General features: G+C 48.1%; 1 protein-coding gene across 4 annotated transcripts in view; it reads left to right on the top strand.

Moving 5' to 3' along the window:
• Window positions 1–27,591, top strand: part of fgfr2 (fibroblast growth factor receptor 2) — a 38,438-nt gene that overhangs the window by 8,362 nt on the left and 2,485 nt on the right. Inside the window, exons 3-17 of one of the 4 annotated variants that reach the window (XM_068568695.1) lie at window positions 2,081–2,338; window positions 2,622–2,696; window positions 6,914–7,083; window positions 8,736–8,859; window positions 12,862–13,052; window positions 14,236–14,380; window positions 16,018–16,211; window positions 16,950–17,089; window positions 19,268–19,389; window positions 20,240–20,350; window positions 21,046–21,236; window positions 21,969–22,091; window positions 23,156–23,226; window positions 25,846–25,983; window positions 26,612–26,717. In XM_068568695.1, coding sequence (XP_068424796.1) covers window positions 2,081–2,338; window positions 2,622–2,696; window positions 6,914–7,083; window positions 8,736–8,859; window positions 12,862–13,052; window positions 14,236–14,380; window positions 16,018–16,211; window positions 16,950–17,089; window positions 19,268–19,389; window positions 20,240–20,350; window positions 21,046–21,236; window positions 21,969–22,091; window positions 23,156–23,226; window positions 25,846–25,983; window positions 26,612–26,717 — 2,159 coding nt within the window. Of the gene's footprint in view, window positions 1–2,080; window positions 2,339–2,621; window positions 2,697–6,913; window positions 7,084–8,735; window positions 8,860–12,861; window positions 13,053–14,235; window positions 14,381–16,017; window positions 16,219–16,949; window positions 17,090–19,267; window positions 19,390–20,239; window positions 20,351–21,024; window positions 21,237–21,968; window positions 22,092–23,155; window positions 23,227–25,845; window positions 25,984–26,611; window positions 26,718–27,591 lie in introns of all 4 variants that reach the window. The other 3 variants (XM_068568693.1, XM_068568694.1, XM_068568692.1) reach the window with 3 other exon arrangements.

Raw genomic sequence — 27,591 nt, 5'->3', positions numbered from 1 at the left:
TGAAGAAACACCTCTGTGCCCTCTCTTCTGTGTGCTGACAGACAGTGCAGCCTGTGTGTGTGTGTGTGTGTGTGTGTGTGTATATGTGTGTGTGTTCGCGTCTGTGTATGTTCCAAGTGTTGCGTTGCCCCACCGAAATTGTCCATACCTGCTCGCTTCCCGGCAGATTACCAACACTCAATTGTTTCCTGGCAGTTACGACATCTCTAAAAATCCTAAATTAAACAGCAAAGTAAGAAGCTGAGGCCGGTAATAATATCAAAGCGGAGGCAGTGGCCCCCGGTGTGGAAAGCCGGGTCGTAAAAAGGTGGCGGAGACAGCTCCCATCCATCACTGCTGGAGCTCCACCCTTTATCAGACCACACACTCTCAGTCCTGGGTGGAGAAGGAGATGAAGGAGGTGAGAAATAAGACAATACAGGAACTGCACCTGTGTGTGTCTACTTGCCCAGAGGGAACGTTTAGACACTACACACATGCCCCGACCGCTGACTTGTGGCGCAATGACTTTCCCTTCCTGTCGAGGCTGGAGTGTGTGTGTGTGTGTGTGTGTGTGTGTGTGTGTGTGTGTGTGCACTCTACATTTAACACACACGTTGGGCACATAAAGGGGCTGGAATGTTCTTGAAAAGGTGCATTAAAGGTACAGGAAAGGCTGGGAGAGGCAGTGGCACGCCTCTTTAATTACACCTATCAGCCTTCAGTCAAACACTACATACATAAGCTCATCCCTGGCTTTTTGTTTTCCATTGTTGTGATTTCCTTCCAGTTTTTTTTTCCTCACTGTGAACGCTTGCAAAGATATCTGCGCCCGAGTGGAGTGAACGGACACGTTTGTGCGTGATAGTGCGTGTGTGTTCGAGTCGGCGAGGGCCTCAAGCTGACTGGAATAGGCTTCGGTATACACAGTTTGGCAGAAGTCATCTTGGATTTCAGGCATGTCCGACCCCGCCTCCCCTCTTTCGGCTCAACATCCACTCACAGTTTAGAGTTAACGTATGAAATCTGTCCCGATGTGAAAGTGCAGTCTCAGCTGCGGACGCTACAAATTCCCTTTGATGTATTGGACATTCACCCCGTTCCCTCCGCCGAGTTGTGCGAGGAAAGGGGACACGGTGTGTACACACATGCACACACAGGCGGACTTGGATTTTGTCCCAGAAGTGACGGTTTTATGCACTTTGGAGTCATCGGGAGTTTCTTGCTCTCTGCCTTGGCGGGCAGGTCCCGTGCCGTGGTTGTGGATCCTCCCTGGCCCGTGACGTGAAAGAGAACCAAAAAGAGCTAAATGGAAAACAAGAGTCAGACAGAAGAGTCGGGCTACATGCAGCGAGGTCAAGGCTTTCTAAGCTTCGGCACAAAGTCAAAACCAACGGAAGACCCCCTCAACCCCCCAAAAATATAAGAGAGCAGCCCCTGCCTCACTCCTTCTACCTTCCTCTGCCTGACAACTACTTCCGTCTCAGGTCTTTTCTGGCTGCTTTTCTTTCTGATGGGCAGACTCGCTTGAGTTACCTTTTCCTCCGGCTGCAGAGATCTGTCTTCTCACACACTGGCTGCTTGGCATCAATGCTAAAAGGAGGGGGTAATGGTGGTGGTGGTGGTGGTGGTGTTGGGGGACAGTCTCTCAACACAGTGATGTCCAATTCTCACCTGCTCTCAAAGCATTGATTGTATATATATATTTTTTACCGCTACACATGCTGCTGTGGCTGTAAATGCATGCTCTGCATCTATCTATCAATCACACTGTAAACCTGGGAACAGAACAGTGGTGTTTTCTCAGGCCTCCAATTTCAAATGACTGATATGGGATTTGTGCTTGTTACATTGTTGGTGTGAAGGTATAGAGAAAAAAAAAGAAGACAAAAGGCCTCCTCTTTTCTGTATTGCTCCTTCTGCATAAGTTGATTTCAGTGCATCCATTGGGGGTTATGTGGTGTTTTTGTTTCTTACACTTTGGCTTGTTTCTTCCTCTCCCACCTCTGTTTCCTCCTTCTTGTGCACCCTTCTCTTTCTCCACTCTGTCCTTTGCCTTCTCCCCCCCCCTCTCCCTCCCCTCTTCCCATTCGCTCTGCAGAGGCCTCGAACAAATACCAAATTTCTAAGCCCACGGTGTGCTCAGTGCACCCGGGGGAGTTGCTGAAGCTGAGCTGCCCTCTGCCGCCGTCGGGGACCATCACCTGGACCAAAGACGGCAGCTCTCTGGGCTCCAACAATCGCACGCTGATAGAGCAGGAGGTGCTGCAGATCCGTGATGCCACGGCCAAGGATTCAGGCCTGTACACCTGCACCAGCGTGGGCAAAGACACGGTCTGCTTCATAGTGAATGTGACAGGTGAGTCAGGGATGAGCCAGGTCAGGATGGGACAAGGTTAGGGTTGGACTGCAGAGCTTGGTCGAGTCCAGGAAGTGGCCACTGAGCAGATGTGATCAGGGGTGAATAGCCTGGATTTAGTTCTTCCTGAACGACTCTAGGTTTTCAGCGTGTGTCTGTGTAGCATTCAAAAGATTGGCGCGAGAGGGACTGCATGAACATTTCAGCATGCAACACACACACATAGTGCGTGTGCGTGGGGGGATGTGAAACAGATGGAAGTAACCGTGGTTACTTTCTGCAGATGCCATCTCGTCGGGGGATGATGAGGACGATACTGAGCGATCGGAGGACACTGGGGCGGACGGAGAGCAGATAAGTGAGTATGGGGGGAACGAAAAGAGGGCTGAATGAGTTAATGATGCCGGTGGAGATGCCAGTGGCTGCACTGATCAGATCCCTCTGTTGACCACAATCCTGTTCTCCGTTGATGAGCTCAGGGCTCATTCTCCTCACAGCTCCTGCTGTCTTTCTTATAGGACCTTATAGGCAAACAAAGGGAGGGCACACTAAAAATGAACGTTTGGTACATGGCAAAAAGGTAAAATACACACACACAATAAGCATTTCTTCCCTAATCTAAAGCTTGAATCTTCCACACCTTTGTTTGAAGCCATGTTCTGTGTAAAACAACGAGTCATCCCTAGTCATCCAGCATGTCAAAACTCAAGTCTGGAATGCTGATCGTGATAGCCAAACACTTACGACTAAATCCCAAACTGAATTAATCTTCTTATTTGTTTGTGTTGATTAGCACAGTTTGGACTTTGTGATTATAATAAGGCAGAAGGAAAAGCTGATGGCTCTTTCTATATTGTTGTGATCAGGAGACCACAGCTTTGCTTTCATATACCTTAACATTCCTGGAGAACAAAGTGTGAGATTTTGGATTGAGCATTGTATTCAGCGTGTGTGTGTGTGTGTGTGTGTGTGTGTGTGTGTGTGTGTGTGTGTGTGTGTGTGTGTCCATGGAATACAGAGATTCCTAACATTCCTTTAGCGAGTGTCCCTCAGGTAGTCAGGCCTCATGGGGCCAGTCAGCCAGTCAGCTGGGCTCATCCATTATAAAAGACAACCCATCTGGACCCAGTTACCCACCTGATGGGCGTGTGTGTGTGTGTGTGTGTGTGTGTGAGAGAAAGAGAGAGTGTTTACTCAAGTTGGCCTACGCGTTGGTGAATATCGGGGGTGGTTATGTAGTCACGTGCACACATGTATGCATTCACACACACATACATACACGCTCTGAAGTAAAGACAGGGGCTTCCACATCTTGTTAAAATTCTCCACACGCATTGCGTCTCACCGTGTGTCCTCCTCCTCCACTTTCGGGCTGACTGTAATTGCCTGCAAGCCATTAAACATGGGGGAGAGAGAGAGAGAGAGAGAGAGAGGAACTCAGCGAGAAGGGGAAACAAAATGGGGGAGTGGGAAAAGATCCAGCCATTTCGCTGCTTATAAGCGGTTTGAAAACAAAGGGAAAGCTGTTCTGGCAGTACGGTCGTATTTTCTCGCCGTGTGCGCTTCTGAAAACTCAAAACCAAGATTGTTATTCGAAGCAAGAGGGGAAGGAGAGGAGCGGGAAAAGAGGCAGGGGGGGGGAAGGAGGTGGAGCGTGCCGTTGAATCGGCACCAGCGCTTCTCTGAGCGCGGCGTGGAGCCTCGGCCGAGGCGCCGCGGACTCGAGCGAGGGAGGAGGGTGCACGCAGGCGTGGGAGGGAATGAGCGCGGGTGTAGCTTTATTTTCTTGGCTGTTTTTTTTTTTTTTCCCTTCTTCCCCGGAGCACTCAGAATGGGCTGGGCATCGAGCCACTGTCGAACAGAGCATTTTTAATTTGACTCCGTGTCGGAGATTGAAGCACAAAAAGTGCTCGTCCCCAATCAGCAGTGGGTGGTGTTGCTGGAGGAGCCCCCGCAGGGATCTGCGGGGGAAGCTGTGTTTAGGGGGGTGAAAAGCACACGTGGAGCCTTGTTTTACGCGTCACGTTGTTGTTTCAGAGCCTCAGTTCGCTGACGACTTTGATCGTCGTTGTTTACATCGTCGCTCATTTGCCACTGTGGATCCCCTTTAGCGAAAGCCCCACGGCAGAGCTTTCATGCAAGAACAGATCGGCCTTCCAGCATAATTTTCGCGAAGCTGAGGCTCTCAAACGCAGCCCAGAGAGAGGAGGTTTTTTTTTTTCTACTGTTAATGAATAAATATGAAATCCTCACTGATGTCCTGTTATATGCTGTTATGGGCACTGAAGAGAAAAAGTCCATCTGTTCAAAGTAATAAACACACAGTGTATGACGCCTCAGTGCTCCGAATGAAACTTGGAAAACAAACTAGAGTCATGCTTTTTTGAAAAGAAAGGTTTATTACCCGAAAACGGTTTTAATAATAATATGACGATGAAGTCATAAACTGAAAAAAAAAATCAAATCCAAGTTTTGACAAAAACATTCTAAACCCACTCAAATCAGCTTTTTACTACGAGCAACAGCAGCAAAGTGTTGTCTATTTCACGGGAGTGATTCTTATTTTGTCTGCGCTCAATCCCACTGAAGTGGGCGGGCCTCAATTGGACAAAAAAAGTTACTTTTGCAATACTCGAAAATTCTCCTACTTTCTTAAACTCCTTAAAAGCTGCTTTAGTTCGCTAAAAATGCGTTGACAGCAATCTTGAAAACTGGGCCTTTCTCTTTCCTCCTAAACCGCGACCATTGTGAAGATACATGGTTTTCCCAGGACCAATACTTTTGAAACCATATTCTCAAATGTTCTGCGTTACTCCCCCAACAGTGGCCCTGAATTGATTTGTTCAGCTGGCGTAGACACATATTCAAGAGGAGGATGTCACAGAAACATTTCAATGTTGATGTGTGCTGAGAGAACACATCACCATTGAAATACTACTTTGGCCGGCTGATGGATTTTCTCTCCGGGGGAACTGACAGAGAAACAAAATCTTGACTCATCGAGAATTTCGATAACCTCAGCTCACCCCAGGCCAGCTTTGGATAAACAGCCGTGAGTGGGGATCCGGATGCACGGGGCTTTGGGACAGGCGGGGGTTCCTCGAGTCCACAGCAGTTGGGCCAGCGAGAGTTTGGCATCATCTGGAGAGAGGTCTGGGGTCATCTTGTTTGAAGTGCTGCCCCTCCGGACGGAGAGCATGGGAAACCGCACCGCTCACCTTTCATGTCCCAACCTCATCCTCCGACCCCGGCTGCCAGTTTGGGGTCAGAGGTTGTTTTCGGAGAGTCAGCCTTGCAATGCGCCAGTCCCCCCCCCCCCCCTCCCCAGCTAATGTATCTCCGTCTGAACGGACGGAGTGATGAAAGGAAGAGTGAGTGAAGAGAAATGGAAGTGGGACTGGGAGGTGAAGATGCAGGAAGAGAAGCACAAATAGTGAGAGTGAGAGGGAAGAAGAAGAAAGAGGGGGAAGGAGGGGGAGGGGGGGACTAATTATAGTTTAAGGACTCGTCGTATGCATTCACTCAGAAAGGAAGAGCACTGTTTATGACATTACTGTCCAAGTATGTTTGACTTGTCCGGTCGCACGTGCCAGAGAAACCGACGGGAGGTGTCTGATTGGACAGGCGGGACTGAAAGTGGAGGGAATATTTTTCCCTGGGATGTTAACTCACATTTGAGGGTCATCCTGAAGTCACTAGTGGTCTTATCTGTGGGTATTCCCTACGTTGCGTGTACTCCTGCTACACAGAGAGGAAGTGATGCTGTGGAAGACTGTTTTGGTTGTTGTTTGACTTTGAGTTTTTCTTCCCCTCTGAGCCCCATCTGCTTAGGCAATCACACTCCCAGGTGCAGAGGGAAAGGGGAGGGTGGGTCGGGGGGGCTCAGAGGAAAATCCAGCTGACTGAGAGACGGAACCAAAGAATGGACAAAACACAAGGAGGGTGACAGATTTCAGTAGGAGGAATGGTAACGGTTTGCTGATGAAAAGTGGAGACGTCTGGAATCCTTCGTTGAACTTCGTTAATGCACTTTCTCCCCCGATGGCGCAGAAATGGTTTTCCGAGGGTGATAAGCATCCTCCGGCCCTGCCGTCCATATCTAGCCAAGTGACGGGCGGATAAACAGGGGAGCTATGGTAATTGGAGGAAGTGGGGGGGGGGGAGAGGAAAAAAAAAGAGCTGGTAAGTGGAATGAGAGTGAAATTGAATGTGATGGTCTAGTTACCCTCGTGGCCACGCCCAGGCATCCTCCCTTCAGAGCTGAGGTTGTTTTTTTCCCCTCTCTGCAACACCCTGCGGAGCCTACAGGGAATGTGTGTAACTGTGTATGTGTGGAGCTCTGGGTTGTGTTATGCAGACAGCGGATCAGTCTGCGTTGCCAAAGAGTGGTGGTGGGGGGTTGGGAGGCGGGGTGGGGGGGGGGTTAGGAATGGCTCAGGTTTGGCTCCACTGCAGTCACGCTTCCATGTATATCTATCTGCCTGAGCCAATCCAAGGCCCTAAGCCAAACGGTAAATGCTGAGGACAATTAGGACATCTCACCCGGACTGAACGCCAACTGTTCTCTGGTTGTAGGCGCTCCGTATTGGACCTCGTCAGCAAAGATGGAGAAGAAGCTGCACGCGGTGCCAGCTGCCAACACAGTCAAGTTCCGCTGTGCTGCGGGAGGCAACCCCCGGCCGAAGCTGCGCTGGCTTAAAAACAGCAGGCCTTTCCGCCAAGAGGACCGCATGGGAGGCTATAAGGTAGGATAAACAGTGATACATCATACTTTTTATTACCTACGTCAACTCGCTGCCGTCTCTGGCTTTTTACTGCTTTCCGTGCTCCAGTACCTCCGGCTGTTTTTGCGAATGTATTTACAAGGATGTCAACTCTTCCTTCTCCCAATCGTTCTCTGGCTGTCCTTTCACCCCTTTTCCACCCTTCACTGGAGAGACGGGAGGAGAGGAGACAGAGGAAAATGAGGGCAGGGTTTCTGGTGTGAAATTGGAATTGCTCATCCGTGCGCCTCCTCTCACCAGGATACTTTGCAGAGCCTCTCACTGTAACTTGAAATGGTTCTTTACCCTCAACAATTAGAAACTTAAGCCGGGAACTTAAGGGTTAAATGCCCCCAGACAGTAACGTATAGAGATGGTAGGTAGCGTCAGGGTTGAACTGAGTTGAGAATGCTGAGGTAACTCAATCAGGGAGAACAGGTCCCACTGGCTTTGGTCGGAAACCAGAATGTGATTCGAGCATTGGGATTCTTTTGTTGTGAAATGTGAGTTACAAACACTATCACTGGTTCACGTTCACGCTGAAGGGGCTTGATGTGTTGCTCTGTTTAAAACAGTCCACATAAAGAGAACCAAGCTCACTTCAAATTAAGACTACGCATTAACTTCAATGCATTTTCCGATTCTTTGAAGGTGAACCACAATAATAATAATACATGCATAACGTCAGCAGTAAACATACTTTCTTTACTGTGGTTCCTTGTAAAATGTCCTCTCGCTCTTGTCTCGTTTTGGGAAAATAAACAGTCTGAATAGATTTATATGTGCTAAAAATACCTGATCCTGTAGGTCATGAGGAAAGTAAAGCTTGTGTGGTTGTGTTTTATTTCCTTTGTAGCCTGAAATCAGCTACAACTCGTCTTAATGTGAAGAATTCCTCCCTGATGACGGAGTCTATTTGGATTGCAGTTTAGTTATGTTGTTCCTAAATCAGACAGTTGTGAAATGAACCCACTGGAAGAGCCAGCGAAGCTGAACCAGTCTGAGGTTTCTGGTTAATGACTGACACCTCATGAGGAAGCGCGTGTCCCTGCCAGGAAAGTTTAGCCGCAGATTGTGTTGATGTAGCTGCTAATGTCGCGTCCCTTTCGGCACACTCATTACAGAGTGACAAAATAACAGCCTTGTCTTGACGGAAATGATACAGTCTGTCGGATGGGCTGTCGGACGCACTGCGGGCAGCTCGTTGCTCTCTTTTTGTCAACAAATGTTGGACAAAAGCTGTACCTGAGCCCAGCCCTGTGGCGTAATCTCTCCATTGTGTGAAATGTGGGCCTGTACAAGCACTAGCCACAGTCTCTCCTCAGCATTTAGACGGAAACGCTATTGTTAGTTCACACCTGTGGATTCCACGGGGTTCTTTTTTTTTTTTTTTTACAACTCTGTGCTCGAAACTGCTTCAGGTGCAGTTTACCTGGTGGAATCATTCGCCTCTAAATTGTTTTCCGGCTCCCGTCTTTCACTCTTCCGACCGAATCCCCTCGGCCATTTTCTAATTTCATCCTTCTCACCAAGCGGCAGCTCTCTCAGTCTGTTACTGCCTCCGTATGCGTGTTTATTAGCGGGCTTATCAATGACTGTCTGTGTAACTGGAAACCCCTGCCTCTCATTTCCAGGTGCGGAGCCAGCACTGGACCCTGATCATGGAGAGCGTGGTGCCGTCGGACAAGGGCAACTACACCTGTCTGGTGGAGAATGAGTTCGGAGGCATCAACCACACCTACACCCTGGATGTAGTGGGTCAGTACCCTCAGGCTCAGACTGCACCTGCGAGGCCAATGAAGGCAGAGTGTGTGTGTGTGTGTGTGTGTGTGTGTGTGTGTGCGTGTGTGTGTGTGGGGAGGCGAGCGGAAAGAGTTCTCACGGTGAGAATAGTGTGTGTGCTGTTTGATGGCCCAGGTGCACACTGAACGCAGGTGCAGGTCGAGTGTGCGGGAGCTGCAAATTTCCGTTCATTTAATTTGGGTTATTATATTATATATTAATTTATGAATTTGGGCAAATTCTACAATGATTCTGGAATTATGTGCTATAATTTTCCAATTATATCATCCGGACGTACGAGGCCTTCTCCGTTTGAAACACCAACGTGGTGGTTGTTTTGTCTTAACTCCGGACAGGCTAAATCATTATTTCTTCAAGTTGATTTAAAGGTACAGTTCACCTCAATCATACACATGACACACATACTATCTATAACTAATTTTTTAGTAAAGAACAGTTCCCTTCAAAACTGCTGACAGTGATGTTTAAGGAATGTCTTGAGTCAGAGGGAAACTGTCTTTGAAGAAAAACAGGTTGTCGTCCAGCTTTTTTTCTGCAATTTCCAATAATTGGAGCGCCACAAAACAAAGTCTATGCATGGCTGAATACCACAAGAGTTGTGTGGAAAGAGAGATACTTCTTGTGTGATTTGGATGAACTGACCCGGCTGAGGTATAATGGGGTCTTCAACCGGTTGCGGGTGATGGTTTAGTGTCTCTTTGTGATGATTAAACCATACGGGAGCGCTGACTCCGCACTTCTGTATCAGAGCGAATTCAGACCCAACTCAGTCAACCCCTCGCTCCGACCTTTGGAGCACGGAAAGCAAAGATTTTTTTTTGTTCTGCTCAGTTTGCAGAATCGATAGGCAGCGGGGACAACGAGGGGAGTGGGATAAAGATAGATCAATGTGGAAGAGCGCTCGGCAACCCTTCTTTTGATCTCACTCAAATCACAATACAAACAATCAGAAATGTATCTGAACCAGTTATTCTTCTAAAAGCGGCTCAGTAAAGCCCAGATAGCTCCGACAGACATGGAGCTGCGGCGGTTTGATTCCCAAAAGAGCGTTCAGGTGCCACGCGTCTGTGTCTGCATGTAGAACTATTCCCCCACTGCCGCCATTCTTTTGAGCAGACCTGCGGTAATGGCGCACTTCTGTTTCAATAAGCGTCTCCATGATGATAAGTCGTATTATTTTCATGATATCAGATGCAGATTACCTGAGGGTTTTTGCACATTGTGCACATATATGTTTTCATTGCCCTTCTGTTGCTAAGGCAAGCAAGTTTACTCCCTGTCACCTCCTGCAGTAACAAACATGGCAGCGCTGCATGTCACGTTTACAAGGGTCTTTAGGCATACGTGAAGGCCTGCACACGTACACACACATGTCCTCCCCAACTGCGGCCCCCCGCTCTGCTCCCCTCTGGAGCTAGCGAAAGCTCTCCTTCAGACTGCACATTTCAGTTTTTTGTTCAGTTTTACTGCCGAGCAGTAAACCCCCTCCTCGTCTGGCTCCGCAGCCGCTGCCCCCCTACAACCTCTTGCTTCATTTTTCTCCATTATAGTGCATTATATAGGCGATGGGGCGGAGGGGGAGACAGAGAAAAGGAGGGGAAACAGACAGAAAAGGCTCTTCTTATCACCCTCTTTTTTCACCCCAAATGACCTGCAGGATCAGCTATTAAAACAACGAGGAACCAGTTCAAACTGGCCTCTGGACAAAGGGCCGCAGTGGGACGTCCTCGAGCAGACACACACGACGAGTGGACACAAACGGGCAGTCAAAATACAGCGGCTCTTTCAATCAGAACTGTGGCACCCCAGTGGCCATGTGGCACTTTGTTTGGTCGCCCCATGCCATCCTGTGCCACGCCGCGCTCTCTTCCTGCGCCGCTACCCCCCCCCCCCCCCCCCCTGACCCTTCGGGCTCTGTGTGCCAAGCCGCCAGGTTACCCAGAGTTCAGCGGACTCGCATGGGACACCATGGAATGCCCCTGGTTGGTCTCCTCACGCTTCTTTCGGCCTCTATCCCACCGCCGCTGCCATCAAATTTCTCCACTAATGACTTAATTGATAAATGGATTCAGTTTTGAAACGGGTCACTACATCTGGGTCACAGCAAAACACGAGAAAGCACCGCAGCAGCAGGCTCGTCGCTGTCATTGATTTCATTACGAGTCTTTATTCAAAATCAACAAACTTTCTTAAAGTATGACAGAAAAAAGTACCCAATCTGCAGTAAAATGTCCTGAGTCTTGTTCTGCCTGACATAATGTGATCGTTAATGCTGATGACATCAGTAGGTAGGCATTTGTGTAGCTGCTTGAGGTGGAGCTAGTCTTAATATTATCATATTCAGTTAGTTATTTTAGTGTAATGGTTCCCAACCAAGTGGTTGGCTCTCCCAAATGTTCACAAGATACATCTCAGGGGTCGTGAGATGATTAATGGGCGACACAAGAAAAAACAAAGTTCTGACACATTCATCTTTTTTTTGGAATTTTTTTTAGTTTTCTCTATATTTTCTTTTTGGTGAAAAATTGGATGACTTGACCTCTTTGAGCACTGACGTTATTGAAACCATCTGCGATGTGTCAAGGGGCACCACACACCAAAAAGATGGGAACTAGTTTTAGTACTTTGAGTATTTAAAAAACTGCAAAGTACATAGATATTCTCTAAAATCTGGTGGTGGTAAAGTATGAAGCACACTAAAAGCTGTACTAGTATTTATGTAAATACATTCCACCGCTGTGTGTACATGGAAACCACCTGTTAGCTGTTCCTCGTTCCATGCTGCAGACACAGAGGACATCGCGGCTACGCTTTCTTTCCTTCTTCTGCTATTTATTTTCTCATCAGCCTTCAATATTATTATTATTTTTGGGTGAGGTCGATGGGCCATAGAGGAGCTTCTCTGACCACACACATGCACACATACAATATTCCCTTTTCTAATTTAAGCGAGAATTGCTCCACAAACTTTTATTGTTTTGTGGTTTCTCCATATTCATGATGTGGCCCGCTTTATCGCACTACACATCCATCTGGTCTGAGGTGTCGGCCATGTAGCTCTAAAGCTATGCTGACGGTTAGATTGAATGGCTCATGTCCACATACATCTTTCTGCATTACTCTTTTTTGGGCTGTTTTTACTCTTTCTGCATTACTTTTGTGCCTGTTTTTTTTGACCAATCAGAATACTTCCAGGCATGATATAGACATATCATGGAGAGTGGGGGGGGGGGGGGGGACAATAAACAAGACGAACCCTAGGAATGTACAGGATTGAGGAGGGAGATGGGGACGGGAGGAGGGAGAGGTGGGAATCGTCTGATCTGACAGCTTTCAGAAGGATGGAGCAGGCGGCCGGGCAGACACATGGAAGAAGTCTCTGCCTCATGGATTCTGCACTCTCCATCCGATGATCCCTTGCCTTTCTCTCACTCATCCTGCTAATTCACTCTCCCTTTTTTTAGCACTGACCATCCCCCGCTGACCCACTCCCGGCCTCATACACACACACACACACACACACACACACACACACGCACGCACGCACGCACACACACACAGACAAAGACAAATAAACTGCACCTACCTTGAGGCTTTGTGTTAGAACGGCAATGCAGCTCCCCAGGCTTAGTGATGTCATTTTATGTGTGTGTGTGTGTGTGTGTGTGTGTGTGTGGTTGTAGCGGTGGTTGCTGTCAGTGTGGGGGTTGTTGGGCTCCTCAGTTTGGTTGTGAGGGCCGGGGGAGGCTTTGAAAGGGGGCATTGTTCAACAGGTCTCGCTCTGTTTAGATCCACGGGCCAAATGTTTGCTTGTAAAAGAATGCAGATAGCGAGAGATGGGGAGGGAGGGGGGGGCTATGAAGGTGTTTCTCATTTTTAAGGCCCCTACCCGGTCGACATATTTGTTAACGTAATGAACCGGCCTCCTGTCGGTAATACTTCCCTCCCTCTCAACAGAACGGTCCCCTCACCGGCCCATTCTCCAGGCCGGACTACCGGCCAACATTACAGTCCATGTTGGGGAAGACGCCCGCTTCGTCTGCAAGGTCTACAGCGACGCCCAACCTCATATCCAGTGGCTGAAACACATGAGCGCCAACGGCAGTCGCTACGGCCCCGACGGAAACCCTTACGTCAAAGTGTTGAAGGTACATTGCTGCGGTTCCTCTTTTAGAGCTGATTGTTTTGGTTAGAGTCCTTCTTTCTTTTTGTTCTTCTTTCTCCTGGTTTTCTGATAGCGAGGTGTGACATTAAGGAACTGATCATTACATTCCCTCCCTTATTGATCTAATAGGTCTATTCCATGCTGGCTCTTGGTGGTGATTCCTGCTCTCTCCTCTGTCCTGCGTAGTCAGATAGTCACAATGTTTGCTCGTCTGTCTGATTAATTCTACATATTTGTTTTCCAAAGTTCTAAGTGTGTGTGTGTGTGTGTGTGTGTGTGTGTGTGGATTGCAGCGTTCAGGCATTAACAGCTCCGACGTGGAGATGCTCACCCTCACCAACGTGACGGAAAAAGATGCTGGGGAGTATATCTGTAAAGTCTCCAATTATATAGGCGAGGCCAGCCAGTCGGGCTGGCTGACTGTCATCCCAGGTAACCCTCGAGACCTGACCCCGACCTACCCTCCCTCTCTCCCCCCGGTGTGCTTTCCTGGGCTTCGTTCCTGACCTGCTGTGCTGTGCTGGTCCTGCTGGTGGTCTCTTGGTGGTCCTGGGTCTCGCGGACCTTCTCTCCCCCTAATGTTTGACCCTTGTGTTTCAGCTGCTGAGACTAGCGCAGCCATGGAAGCACTGGTCGGACCTGCATACCGAGACACAGCTGGCATCTCACTTTTCCTTCCCTGACATTCGGTCTCCTTCTCTCTCATGCAAGCTGTGTCGAGATGGTGTATGTGTTGCAGTCCAGTGCTCTCCATGCTCTCTGTGTTTGTTGGTGCATGTGTCCGGTCCAGTGAGTGGATTAGACTGGCTTCTGTTAGCAGGTTCTGTTGGTGACGGGAACCTTTTGGTTTTTATTCTTTATTTTTGGTGTATTGGTTCTCATGTTTTGTTGGTGGCATGGGCTCTATCTGTGTTTATGTAACGCCCTCTCCCTCTTCCTCCTCCTCATCACCCCTCGGTAACTTCCAACATCCTTTGCTCTAGATTGGACCTCAACGAAAGATGCCATCCAGCTCCTCTTATTTCTCTCTTGGTGTTTTGGGTCTCATTTTTTTCTCTCTCTGTCCCCCCCCCACCCCGTCTTTCTCTGTGACCTGTCCTCCTCTTTTCTGCTTTCCACCCCCACCCCCTCCCCTTTCCTCTTCCTCCTCTTCTCCTTCCCACCAGACCGCAGGTGTTAACACCACAGATAAGGAGATAGAAGTTCTCAACTTGCCCAATGTAACATTTGAAGATGCTGGGGAGTTTACGTGCTTGGCGGGTAATTCTATTGGGATCTCCTTTCACACTGCTTGGTTGACGGTGCTTCCAGGTATATACACTCGCCTACTGTCCACTCTTTTCTTTCTCTCAGGCTTGTCTAAAACATTTGAAATATGTCATTTCAATGACCTCTGCGGAAGGCAAGGCCTCCCCCTGGAGTCTCGAGGCACACGGATCAAATATTAGTTTACAGTTCACAGTCAACATTCCAAGACGACGTAACGTAAGAGCAGGGGGCATACTTTCTACAATATAATCGAGATTGGCGAGCTGTTGAAAGCTCAGAGCAGATAACGGCGTAGTTTGCAGACAACTTATTATAACTCTGAGACGGAAGTGGAGCTCCCAGAGCAGCTCGAGTGTCTCCGGACTCCAAAAGGAGGGGAGGGTTTGCCGCCCGACTTCTTTTTTTCTTTCCATCACATCTCTCTCCTGCACCTTGGGAAAAGTCTTTCAGTGCCACATTTTGGTTTTGAGTGTGCATGTCAAATACAGCACTTGCCTCGACTCTGATAATTGGCTTCTTTTAAGATCCTTATTTCTCTTTGGAATAAGGATCGAAAGGTAAAGCTTAACACTCATTTCAAGTTGGCTTGCCTTTCTCAATTATCAGTGCCAAACCTCTCTCGGCTTCTACACGCATGTCAATGTCTGTCCATTTGTGTGGTCTCATTTATCAACTCATTGTATCCTATTTTTGTGCGTTGCTTTATGTCGGGCCTGTAATTATGCATACCAAAGGATTAAAATAGATAGAAGTTTGTGTCAGCATCCGCACAAGTTCACTCCAGGCTCAACAGACAAAATGTCTCCGCTCAAGTTGTAGTCGAAAGTAGGGTGGGCATCAAATAAGATCGATGAGAGGAGTTTTCTGTCTGCAGCCCGCAACAGACAACCGGAATCAGCCCTCCCTTAATGTCGTAAGCAGACGATAGTTTAGTTTCGTCTGTAAACAATACAGTGTAATGATCACAGGCGAGCCGTTTCCTCTGGGAGCAATATGTAATTTTTTATTGCCCTTGATGTGCTCTATCTGCACTGATGGCGCCTTCGAGACTGTGGCTTCTGTCTGTGCGCTGTGGGCTTTTTCGGTCGGGGTAAAGAATATGTAGCTTCACCGGCTGCTTGGGTCGCTGTGCCGCACAATAGTCTTATTTGTGGTCGGGAGGGTTTTTGCCTTATGGAACAGTACATGTCGATAACACACACACACACACACACACACACTCAGCCCATTTCCTCGACAGGAAGTTCAGGCCACATGCAGCCACGAAGGACACCGCTCTCCCTTGTTTGCAGTCCGAAGTGAAGCGTGGATAGTTCCGGCGTCCGTGGGTGTGTGTTTGCGCTTGCACTTGCGTGTCTCCAGCATTAGGACAGAATGCAGGCATACGCAGGCCTGGTCGTACTGGCTGAGTCAAGATTTATAATCTGTTAAGCCCTGTACAGGTCTTTTAGGCGTGAGAAGAAGAGCGAGAGAAAAATGTTACACAATCATTTCTGTTTCGGATGCCTGCCGAGGTGTTTACATTCATGCATGAGTCATATCCAAAGCATTTGTGTCTGTGTTTGCCTGTCTGATACCCATGTGTGTCTGTTCAAATGGGGTTCGTACCTGTCTGTCTCTTCCATTCACCTTTTTACCCTGACCTCTGTCTCACTCCTCACCCTTTATTTTACCCTCAGCGATCGAGAAATCTCCAGGGCCCCTTTCTCCAGACTATGTGGAGATCGCAATATACTGCGCAGGCGTCTTCCTCATCGCCTGCATGGTGGGCATTGTGGTGATTTGCCGAATGAGGAACACTGCAAAGAAACCCGACTTCGGGGGCCAACCGGCGGTCCACAAACTGACCAAGCAGATCCCTCTGCGGCGCCAGGTAACAGAAAGTAGATAAAGAGTTCTAAAGGCATTTAACACCCCTAGAGGAGAAAAACACACATTGCAGAAATACTATGTCAGACTACAAGCTCTTGATAATTTCCATAAATACATGGATGGATAGATAATAATGGTTGCATAGTCGATAAAAAAGTAAAAATACTTGGATTTTGTAAACAATTAATATCTGCTGTGGTGGCATTTTAAACAATCCACCTCACTTAGAGGGCATGCATTTTTTTTTAGCAAGTTAGCACTGCTGCCCGACACTGCAACCGTAGATTCTTTTTGTCTGTTTGAGCCATGCTTTTCCCCTCAAGGGAAAACAAAAGGTATGTACCAAAAGGTGCAAAAAGTATTGGATCACATTCTGCGGAGAGCCGGACTCCTGTGCCAAGGTAAGGTTAGCGTATAGGCGAACGGAGAGATGAAGCCCGAGGACAACGGCGAGCCTGAAGGATCCACACGCATTCATCAAAATTACTGTTCTCTTCTTAATGATCCTTGAAATGTAGTCTCTGGCCTAGAGATAGATTCCAATGTAATGTTAAAGCGTTAACCTAGGAAATTTAAGATGTATTTATATTAGCCGAATGTATCTTGTAATTTCAATATAAGTACCACAGTCTATCATGAATTTGCACATCAACTCAAACTCCTCTAGTGATGCCTTGGAGCTTTATTTGAACCTATGAACCCAGACTCCGGTGATCAGCCAATCTCTCCCCTCCTCTAGGTGTCGGCAGACTCGAGCTCCTCCATGAACTCCAGCACGCCGTTGGTACGCATCACGACGCGGCGGAGCTCTGCGCACGACGACCCGATCCCTGAGTATGACCTTCCCGAGGATCCGCGCTGGGAGTTTTCCCGAGACAGGTGAGGGCCGACCGTTCCGCATGCACAACATTGCTTGCTGCCTCGTCTACTGGTTTTGCATCAGAAACAAGTGGAACTATGTGGCAGACCATTGTGATTCTGCTGGTTTTCAGTGCTGCTGCAGATTGATGTGTTGAAAATTGTAATTATGACCTAGCTCTGTTACAGGTTTTTACCATTTTACAAAAATGCTAATCACAAAATTATGCAAACCTGACACCTGCATAAATCATTAAAAACACTTTGAAATGTGGATCTACTAGGTAACACCGCTTTTATCTAAAATGGCTTTTCGTACTAGCAATAGGCTGCAAAACAACTTTCAGCTCTACATCCTGAGCCGTTGTCCGCAATGCCAGCTCAACTATCTTTGGCTAACAGTAGCTGATAACTCCAAGATTACTACATACAGCACATCTGTCTGATCGTATCTGGGCTACTGAATGATCAGATAACCACTGTTCTCAGTGAAGAGTGCCATTAACACCGATAGACAGCAGGCAATAACGAATAACTGCTGAATAGCGGTTGTGGTGGTTCAGATAAAGTCTGCTGCTGATTCGTCTGTTAGCGCTGTAGTAAAAATGACCTGAACTTGGCACCGTGCATCTTGCCTCATCTTTACAAGTGCTGCCGCGTCACACTCTCACTCACACACAGTCGCACACATGCTTCTGATGGTAAGGAAAGGAACGGTGCTAATTACCGGTTAGCACTCGCAGCTTTCATCAGCATGTTCGGGGCGAGGAGTGTTTGCTCGGTTTCATACCAGAGGAATTAGCACCGCCGAGGTTTCGATTTGTCACAGTGGCAGCGGCCGGTGATAAGCTTCAGGGTAGATTTAACAGGACAGTAAAGGTTAGAGTTCTTTAATACCCACTTGAAGCCTCTGGTTTTGAATGAAACAGGGAAAATCCCAAACCATAAACACAAAGGCCTGTTTTCTGTTGAAATGGTTGTTAAACGGACTGCTTGAATTTTAAACTCTACCATCACTCATAAGTGAAAAAAAAACAACATTCTAATAAACGCTCTTGTGCATGCTGAACGGCATTCTGGGCGAAAAGATTTTAATTGATGAGCGCAGCAAACGGGATGTGTTATCTCGGCTGAATAGATCTCTGTGTGCCTCTCTGTTTGGCTCTTTATTCCTCGCCTGTCATGCCAGTGCCTGAGGGATCATGTTGGGATCGCAGAACGCGGAGGAATGCTAACGTTTGCGGTTTGCGTGGAGGAAAAAATAACATTGATTATGTGTGACTGGATGGACAGAATGGATGCCATTGAGCGTGGCGAGTGTGTGGACAGATAGGGGATTGTGTTACTACGGCCGGGCGCCGGGCCTCAGGCTCTAGGCTTTGCGGCATGCGGTGCGAGTGTTTACATAACCAGGACAGGCTTTAGGGGTGGGGCTACACCTGCCAATCAAACGAAAAAGCACCTCGGTACACTGCTAGTTCAGGGTTCAGATGGCTGCTGAGCCTCTCATGGATAGTTGTGGAAGAGCGTGTGAGTGAGTGTAATTTCCTAACCATATGAATCCGAGTCACATAGTTGGACATAAAGTTTAACACACCAGCGATTGTGTCATGGCTTACAATAAAAAACGTGCTTAGATTTCCATCTGGTATTGTAGTCAGGCCCACCAGTATGGCAACACAAAGCCAGCATCCCATCCGTCACAGGCTAATGTGTCAGGGCTAGGCTAAACCCTGTCTAATGACTTGTAAAGAGTGTATATTGGAACATGCCAAGGCAGGGTAAACAGTTTAGAAATGAGTGCCTCTCCCTGGCTTTATCGGGTGATTATCGTTGCCATGTCTGCCTTCAGGTTCCTACCTACTGCCCTGGCATGGGCTGCAGTCACCACGCCAATAAAGCACTCCCACAGACACAATCTGATTGAAACAGAGAGAGCTGTCTAGTAAAAAAAAACAAAAAAAAACACAGGGTGAGGTTGAGAAACTGGCTTGTTGCCTGGTTGAATTACCTCTCTGGCTTTATCTAACCTGTTTATTTCTGCACAGGGAGTGAATAGATGCCAGTCAGGTCAAGTTGATGAGTTTTAGTTTCAGCAGCTAAACAGTTTCCTGTCCAACCTCTCTCTCTCTCTCTCTCTCTCTCTCTCTCTCTCTCTCTCTCTCTCTCTCTCCAATGTTGGCTTTCTGCTGGCCGCAGGTTGACCCTGGGCAAGCCCCTAGGTGAAGGTTGCTTCGGCCAAGTTGTAATGGCAGAGGCCCTGGGCATCGACAAGGACAAAACCAAGGATGCTGTAACAGTTGCAGTCAAGATGCTGAAAGGTAAGCGAGTCTCTTGCCGCTGCACAATCACAGTGAGCTTGTTATGGTAAACGTCCTGCTTCACATCCGAGCACAGGGATAAGACGCACACTGCTTCATTATGTCTTATGGGCAACCCGAGTACATTTTATGGGCGATTTATACTCCAGTGAGGGTTCAGCAAAGGTGCGAGGCGGAGCCCGGGGCTGTTATTATTATTCATTATTGGTGGTTGCTGAGTGACGGCCAGGGGGAGGCGGGTTGTGTAGGTGAGGGTTAGGGGCGGTCACATACCTGACCCCAGAGCTGCAGCTGGCTGGAGCTCAGTCAGCACCCACACAAAGAGGCAAGTCACATGAGCAACACTGCTATGATTAATGAAAACAGCAGGAGGGGGCACTGGGTTGTTTTTTTTTTCTAGTTGGGGGTGGGTTTAGATCAGGTACAGCAGAAGGCTATTGGACCAACCTCGCCAATGATAATTTGCTCTTTATGACCAGGAATGCAGGCCATGCCATTCTGACCGTCTGGATGCCTGTACTGGCTCAGTCGGCCCCATGAAAAAGGAGCCCGAGCAGCAGATAATGAATCGTGATTGAGCGTCTTTAATTCCTCTTTCTCCTCCTTGCCGCTGGCACTGAAAGGATGCCTCTGTGGTCTGTGTGAGGAGCTTCCCTCGCTGCAGTAACTTAAGCCCACATTGTCTGTCAGCTGCACTTAATCAGACGCACCTATACAAAACAAGGTGTTGTCTCACGGGGCAGATACCGGGTCACAGGGTTAACGGGTTAGAGGGAAGACGGGAGCACGCTGTGTTTGTTTTGTTGAACTTTTCCCTGACAACCTTCCATCCTACTTCTTCTGGTCTTAGATGACGCCACTGAGAAAGACCTGTCTGACCTGGTGTCAGAGATGGAAATGATGAAGATGATCGGCAAACATAAGAACATCATTAATCTTTTGGGGGCCTGTACACAAGACGGTGAGTAGGACTCGACGTAACATATGCCTCAAGAAGGGGGTGCACTTGGAGTATTGTAAATGTTGTTGGAATGCTAGTCTAGCCTTGTTCACTTTGTTACAATGCTGCACTTCAGGTTGCCGCACACTTAAAAAACATTTCATCAGACCACACCAGAGAAGGATGAAGGTGACTGCAGCTAGAAGCCGTAGTGTATGTCATCTGGTAAGAGAGACTGGCTGTAAAGAGTAGATGATGAGGAGTGATCTAAGAATCAGTGGAGCCACGATGGCGTGAAAAATGAAAATAAAAAATATGCTTCCCACTTGCAACTTATGCCCCTGGAAAGACGACTAGAATATTGTACTTTAGTAAAAATTAATGTTACCTCAAATTACATAAATGATGCACTTTGTAGAAGGAAAAAGGAAATCAGTTTAATTATTTAGTTGGTTTGATTTTGTTTTAGAAAACAAAAATTGCGTAAATGCTGGATTGCAACGTTGGACAGTTTGGCCATTTGGAAGGTGTTTTTTATTCTTTATGTTTTTTCACAGAAATGTCCTTATAGCATAAAATGTAAAGTCTTAACATTCAAGTGCCTCTTCTTCATTTACTGACTAATCATCAAGAAATGATCTTTGAATTTGGTTAAGTGTCACTTTCCCTCATTGATAGGAAACCTGTATGCTCAGTTGGTCGTTTCTCCGCTGCAGGCCCCCTCTATGTGATAGTGGAGTACGCCTCCAAAGGCAACCTGAGGGAGTACCTTAGAGCCCGCCGGCCCCCCGGCATGGAGTACTCCTATGACATCACCCGCGTCTCAGATGAACAGCTTACGTTCAAGGATCTGGTCTCCTGCACTTATCAGGTGGCACGGGGCATGGAGTACCTAGCATCACAGAAGGTAAGGCCGGACGGACACACACACACACAAACAAACACACAAAATATCCTGTTCTCACATCGATCCACTGCGGGCTGCCTGACAGACTTCAGTGCCAGCACACGGAGCATTTGATGCGCTGTATCCTGCAGGTTTTTACGTAGGGAGCCTGCATGTCTGTCACTGTGGGAATGTTGTCTCCTAAAAACACGTTTCTGACCCCCTGCCCAAATCCCTGCATTGTCTCTCATTCAACCACAAAAGCCCCTCTGTGTAGAAGAACTGCGAGGTTTCTCACAATGGGGGTACGGCCATGTTGGCCAAACGCAGCCTCACGCTCCCTCTCACTGTTGGAATGTGACAGAGCGTACTGTCTCACACACACACACACACACACTCACTAACAAGCCACACACACACACACGTGCAGGCTTGCACATGCGTGTTGACGCACAGCAACGACTTCGACCATATATGTGCTTAAGTATGCGAGGAATCCGTACTTATCCAGACACGCTCATGCCGGTGCAGTCATTGTGGCGTCACGTTATGCAGTCAAGTGCTACCTCTGTGCACGAGATCTCTGGGCGATTACATGCACCGCAAACATCTGAACAGCGTTCCAAATGAAGTCTACACCTGTTTCACACAGTTGATTTATCAATGGATGGAGGCAACTGTCCTATTCCTCTCTTCTCTCACTTGTTCCACTCCGTGACCTCCCCCTCTCATGTCTCACTCTCTCCATTCCAGTGTATACACAGAGACCTGGCGGCCAGGAACGTCCTGGTCACGGAGAGCAACTTCATGAAGATCGCTGACTTCGGCCTGGCCAGGGACGTCCACAACATCGACTACTACAAAAAGACGACCAACGTGAGTCCTCGACCTGCGCGATACACCCGTTGAGGGAATAGAGCCGCAGTGTGAGATCACTCCACTGCTCGTTGTGTTTTCTCTGATTCCCTCATCTTTCTATTCCACTCTTACCCTCAGCTAGTGTCTTGGCAGAAGCTGCAGGTTCCCAGGCAGCCTGTGAATGTAGTGCTTTTGGAGACTCTGCCTTGTTTATCCCTCAGTCTCTTGTTCCTTTAGTTCCATAGACACTTATACAATTAGCCAGAAAAAGAGAGACCGAGCGAGAGGGAGAGGGGAGCGGCTTAAACATAATTGACATTTCCATAGTGGCCCAGTGGTGTCTTTCTTTCCCACCGCGGAGCAGCATTGCCTGCACATCCTCATTTAGTATGCATGGGTGGCTTTTCATCGCATGCAGAGAACTAGCTGACAGCAACAACAACAACAACAATATGCGATGATGCCGATGGTAATGATGATTAGGACAATGACAGCAGCGGCAATGACGATTACTTGCGTTCAACTAATCTAGACAGAGCCGCCATTGTCGTGACACGTTAGTTTTATTTCTGTTTCTTTAGTCCTGTCTTCATGTAAAGAATGAAGGACCTAGATTATACATATTTTTTATTATATATTTTAGTTTCTGACAATTTTTCCGGCATATTTCTGTTGTAGTAAGCTTAGTATTTTGGAGCTAGGAGGATTTATTTAGGTATAATTTAGTGTCTGATGAGATTATTCTTGCCGTTAGCCTATCACATAGATATTGACCAAGGTCGCCCTGATAGCAACGCTTAGCTTCCCAGCCAGTGTTTTAATGGCACACAGAGATAAACTCTCCTTTATCTGTGACCCTGTTTATCAGCTCTATTGCTGTAACAATGTAAACGTTCCTCTGGGAAATCCTCCCCCCAGACAGCCATCTAGTGCCTTATTCCCCCGGCTGCTTTCACGTACCGGCCTTTCCAGGAGTAATGCCATCAGCAAATTAATTCAAGTATCGGGCAAGAAATGCAGAAATCCGGGGGCTGGGTTGTGTGTCGACTTTTGTTTGACCTTCCATCTGTTTGCGTCCTCAGGGTCGCCTCCCAGTGAAATGGATGGCTCCAGAAGCGCTGTTCGACCGGGTCTACACACACCAGAGTGACGTGTAAGTCTTTAAGTATAGTGTGTTTGTGTGGCCCGCAACCACAATTACATGATAGAAAATCCATTTACACACACCGCTGATGCAAAAAAAAACTTTCTCATACGGTAAAGCACACTGCTGTTTTCAAGATTTCATCGAGTTTGGCTGAGGCCTGCAGTCAGACTCGGGGTCTCTGGGGGTGGGTGAGGTGTTTTGCCGCAGCACCGGTGGATATTAGTTTGGGGGTGGGGGTTGCCTATAGGGGGCCAGCACTGGCTGGTCTGTGGCAAAAGTGAGGATTTCACGCTAGACTTGTAGCCAATGCCGTGTTACTAATCTGACCGGCTTCAAAGGGCCCTGCAAGGAGCCCCGAGCCCACCAGAGCCTCCTCCCCCGCCAACTCACCCCTCGCTCCTCCGGCTGGGCTCGGAAGTCTCCCCTCCCCGTTGGGCCTCCGCACATGTCTAAGCGCAACAATGCCGCAGCCCTCCATTGCGGGCCTCATCCTCCCGACGTCCTCCTCCTTTAACCCCCTGCCGTCCCCTCCTCACGCTCCTGCACTCATTCTGTTCAACACTTTGAACATGTGGCTCATCGTTTTGGAGCCCTTCCATGATCAAAATAATCCCCCCCTCCTCCCCCTCCCCGCTCCTACTTTCTCCCTGCCGTTCTTATTTTCATTCATCTGGTATGTGAATTGTTGACCCGTCTCTGTCTCTCTCTCTTTTTTCAAGTCAAGAGCACTCATTCTAAAAACAGAACAAAGGGAGAGCGTCCCTCTCTTTTTGGTGTTTGAGTCTCATGCGTCCTGACAGCGTTGTTTGAAGTTTCTGCTTCAGACACAGGCGGCAGAAAGCGTATGTGGCAATTAGATAAATGCCTTGCATGCTGACCCCTGTTGAAGACGATTATGTGTGTGTGTGTGTGTGTCTATGAGTCATACAGCAGTAGCACACTAAACTTAGCGCTCATCCAGTTAAGCACTCGGGATAGAGGATCTCGCTCCATGTTTGTGTGCGCACGTGCACATCATGCCCTTCATGTTCGACGGCGCGGCATCAATCAATAACCTGGGGGAGTACAGGGAGCCGAGTGGGGTTTGGGCAGACATGAACTGCCGACTGTGGTCCTTTCTATCAGCTCGCTGCTAATTACGTTTCATCACTCACTTTTAGTAATTGGCTTTTTCACGTAGCGCATAAAGGCAGGAGGGAGGAGGAGGAGGAGAGACGTCAGGGAGGTGGAGGGCGGTGGGCTCGCCCTCAAACGTCACCAGAAGCGTGGGCGATCCATACATGACATCAGATTAAATGAATACATGAATCCCAATGAAAGTTGCCGCTTACAGTTTTGACAAATGGGCCCAGGGGACTCGGCTCTGCTGGCTGAGGTAGAGGGAAAGAGCCGTGGCTCGAGCCCAGAAAGAAAGACTCATGGCCAGGCCTGGTGGAGACAGCCGCTCTTCAAAGAAAGCAGAGCCGTGCAAATGCATTTGTTTATAACTCTTGCTCCTACGCCGTGATTACGAGCCTTGAATCTTCATATCAGGCTCAGATCCTCTGATGCATGTACATCATGTATTGATGGGTTTTCTGGCATTTGTATTCATGTTGCTTTCTTTCGATATCGCGAACGTACAACCGAAGTGCTTGAGATGTGAATGTAATGAGATTTGAATACGCCTCTGGATTACAGAGTCACTTTCATACCGATCGGTAGTTTATGCATCTCGTCGGCTGAAATACACAAGTTCTCTCTCGTAAAGCCAGATGCCAGGTCAGTTAAAGTGACCCGGAGCACGTCGGCTCTGCGTGTCTCTTTGCCTAGTCAAGGTTGGTTGCGGACCACCTGCACAGAGCAACAGCTTGACAAGCACCGACAGACGGTTACAAAGTAGCACAGAAAGGAGAGATGAGTGTGTCAACAAGTGAAGAGATACAACACCGTGATAAAGGAGCGAACAGACCCAGGGCTGGTTGTGTAAACAGATGAAGGAGCTGATAAACGCCCCGATCTGCTGTCCATGCCCACTTGGCCTGGTTGGACCACTGACGTGTCCTGTGGCTGGCTGGATGCGTAGAATGTGCAGATTAGCGCTTGTGACTGTGTGATAATACGGCCTTTGTGTGGACATGAGTCCAGCATGCTGTCAGTGCAGGAATGATTCATCTAAAAAAAAAAAAAAGCTATGGATCCACACTGTCTATTATACATGGAGCACTCGCTGATATTTAACAACCAGGACACCGAGGATGAGGAAGTAGTTAATAAGAGTTACTGGCCATCTCCTGTTTTGTCGGCCGTGGGTGGTCCGCTGTTTGTTTTGGTGTGGTGTGACTGGACAATGCCAGCCTGTGTGACCGGCCAGCCGGGCACAAAAGCCATCATTGAGATCAGTGCCAGAGTGGCACTGGGAGCGGGTTCGCGCCAAAAGCCACCGGATGGCAGAAAGAAGGCATTGACACCACCGCTTTCACACTGTCCAAGTTTGTTTCCAATCTTTGGCCAAGTGACTCTATGTAAATCATCTGGAGGTTAAATGAAAGTGACTCATGTAGCCTAATGTTATTTAAAGTGACAGGGAGCTTATTGTTGTATTATGTTCTTAAGGTATGTTGTGTGTTTTCACTGTCTCCTCAGCTGGTCATTTGGGGTGCTGATGTGGGAGATCTTCACCCTCGGGGGCTCCCCTTACCCTGGCATTCCTGTTGAAGAGCTCTTCAAGTTGCTCAAAGAGGGACATCGCATGGACATGCCTGGCAACTGCACCAACGAGCTGTAAGAGTCGTTCCCTCCTGAAATTTACATCCCCACTGACCACACCGTCACCCAAACACACACTTGCCCTCCCACCCAGACTCTAATGCCACCCCCGGTCTCCATCAGATCCATGACTCCGGGCCTCTGTGTCCACTCTGTCGGGCCTCTGCACAGCTGTGACTGGCTGCCATCAGTGTCCTCATTCACAATTAGTCCTCGGCGGTCAGCGGACAATGGCACCGCTCTGCCATGGTGCCACACTGCGAGAGTGGATGAGAACAAAGTACAGACACAATGGCAGTGAAAGAGACACACACATTATAGTATTCAGACAAATCCCGAAACCCTGCGAGGCATGTTTGTGATCAGCAGCGGGACATCAATATGTCCGTGTTATTATGGCAGACCAAAATACATTTAAAAATAAGTTGGCTTTGAGGGAACACAGGCGGTTTTGCCCAGAGGCATAAATCATTCAGCCAGCAAGTGTTGAAACTTGAATACGAGGTAGATAAGGAGTGGCACAGCTTGAATTTGGACGGGCGAAATAATGTCTGCAACACCTCCCTGAATGACTCGGTTCTTGTACCGTTAATCCGTTCGTCTCTTTGAGTAAACTGGGACAATTTGTTTTCTTCTCTTTCAGGTACATGATGATGAAAGACTGCTGGCATGCCATCTCATCCCACAGACCTACCTTCAAGCAGCTAGTGGAGGATCTGGATCGCATCCTTTCCCTTAACACCAACGAAGTGAGTGCAGCTCTCTCATTGATCCTCGCGGGCGTTCTTATTCCATAAAGTTCCTGGATTCAGGGTGGTCGGGAATCATGCTACACAAACCTTCATTTTTCCTGGCAAGTAGGAGTCCGGTATTTTATAACAATGAAGCTGAAAAATATGATACATTCCAGCACACAATAACATGTTCCTCAGTCCAAACTAAATCCTGCTCGTGCCAGTGCATGCAGGGTTCAGCAGAGTGTTGCTGGAAGCCTTTTTGGAGCATTAGCAGTCACCTCGCTGACAAAAAGCCTTCATGGTGACCGAAAAAATGGCCGGATGATTTGATCCAGGCCCAACATGGCTGCTACGGCCCAGTAGAGTTGCCCAATCATCACATTCATGCCTCACTCCTTAGACCGGCCGGCGGTTCTTTCCATCCCCCTTCCTGTCTCGTGTGATATCCGAGTGCAGACCTGAAAAGAGCTCGTCGATGGAAAGCTGTCAAGACTCGTCTGCTCTTGGAGCTGGAGCTTCATGAATTCATGCCAAAAAAAAAGCCCAAGTTTGAGTTTGAACTTTTGAAATGTAATAAAGCGCCCTTTTCTTGCCTTTTTTTTTTTGGTTTCCTCCCTCCTCCTTTCCCTCTGCCCCAAACCGCTGGCAGATGTGGAGGTCTTTAGTAATGTGAGACTTCTCGTGTTGAGCTGGGAAAATGGAAGCCAGCGCTCATTTTCTAGAAAACCCTAAGAACTCTTCCTCCTCACAACTAGTACCAATAACATCCATGAAACACAAGCAGGAGGGAAATGAAAAGACATGAAACAACCTCACAACACTGGGCCGAATCAAAAATTAATTTCAGGATATGTGTGTGTGTGTGTGTGGGGGGGGGGCATTGTGT

Source organism: Clinocottus analis, unplaced genomic scaffold (genome assembly GCF_023055335.1).
Source record: "Clinocottus analis isolate CAN_PGR_092001 unplaced genomic scaffold, fCliAna1.0.p SCAF_8, whole genome shotgun sequence".
Lineage (NCBI taxonomy): Eukaryota > Metazoa > Chordata > Actinopteri > Perciformes > Cottidae > Clinocottus > Clinocottus analis.
This window is presented reverse-complemented; position numbering and strand designations above follow the sequence as displayed.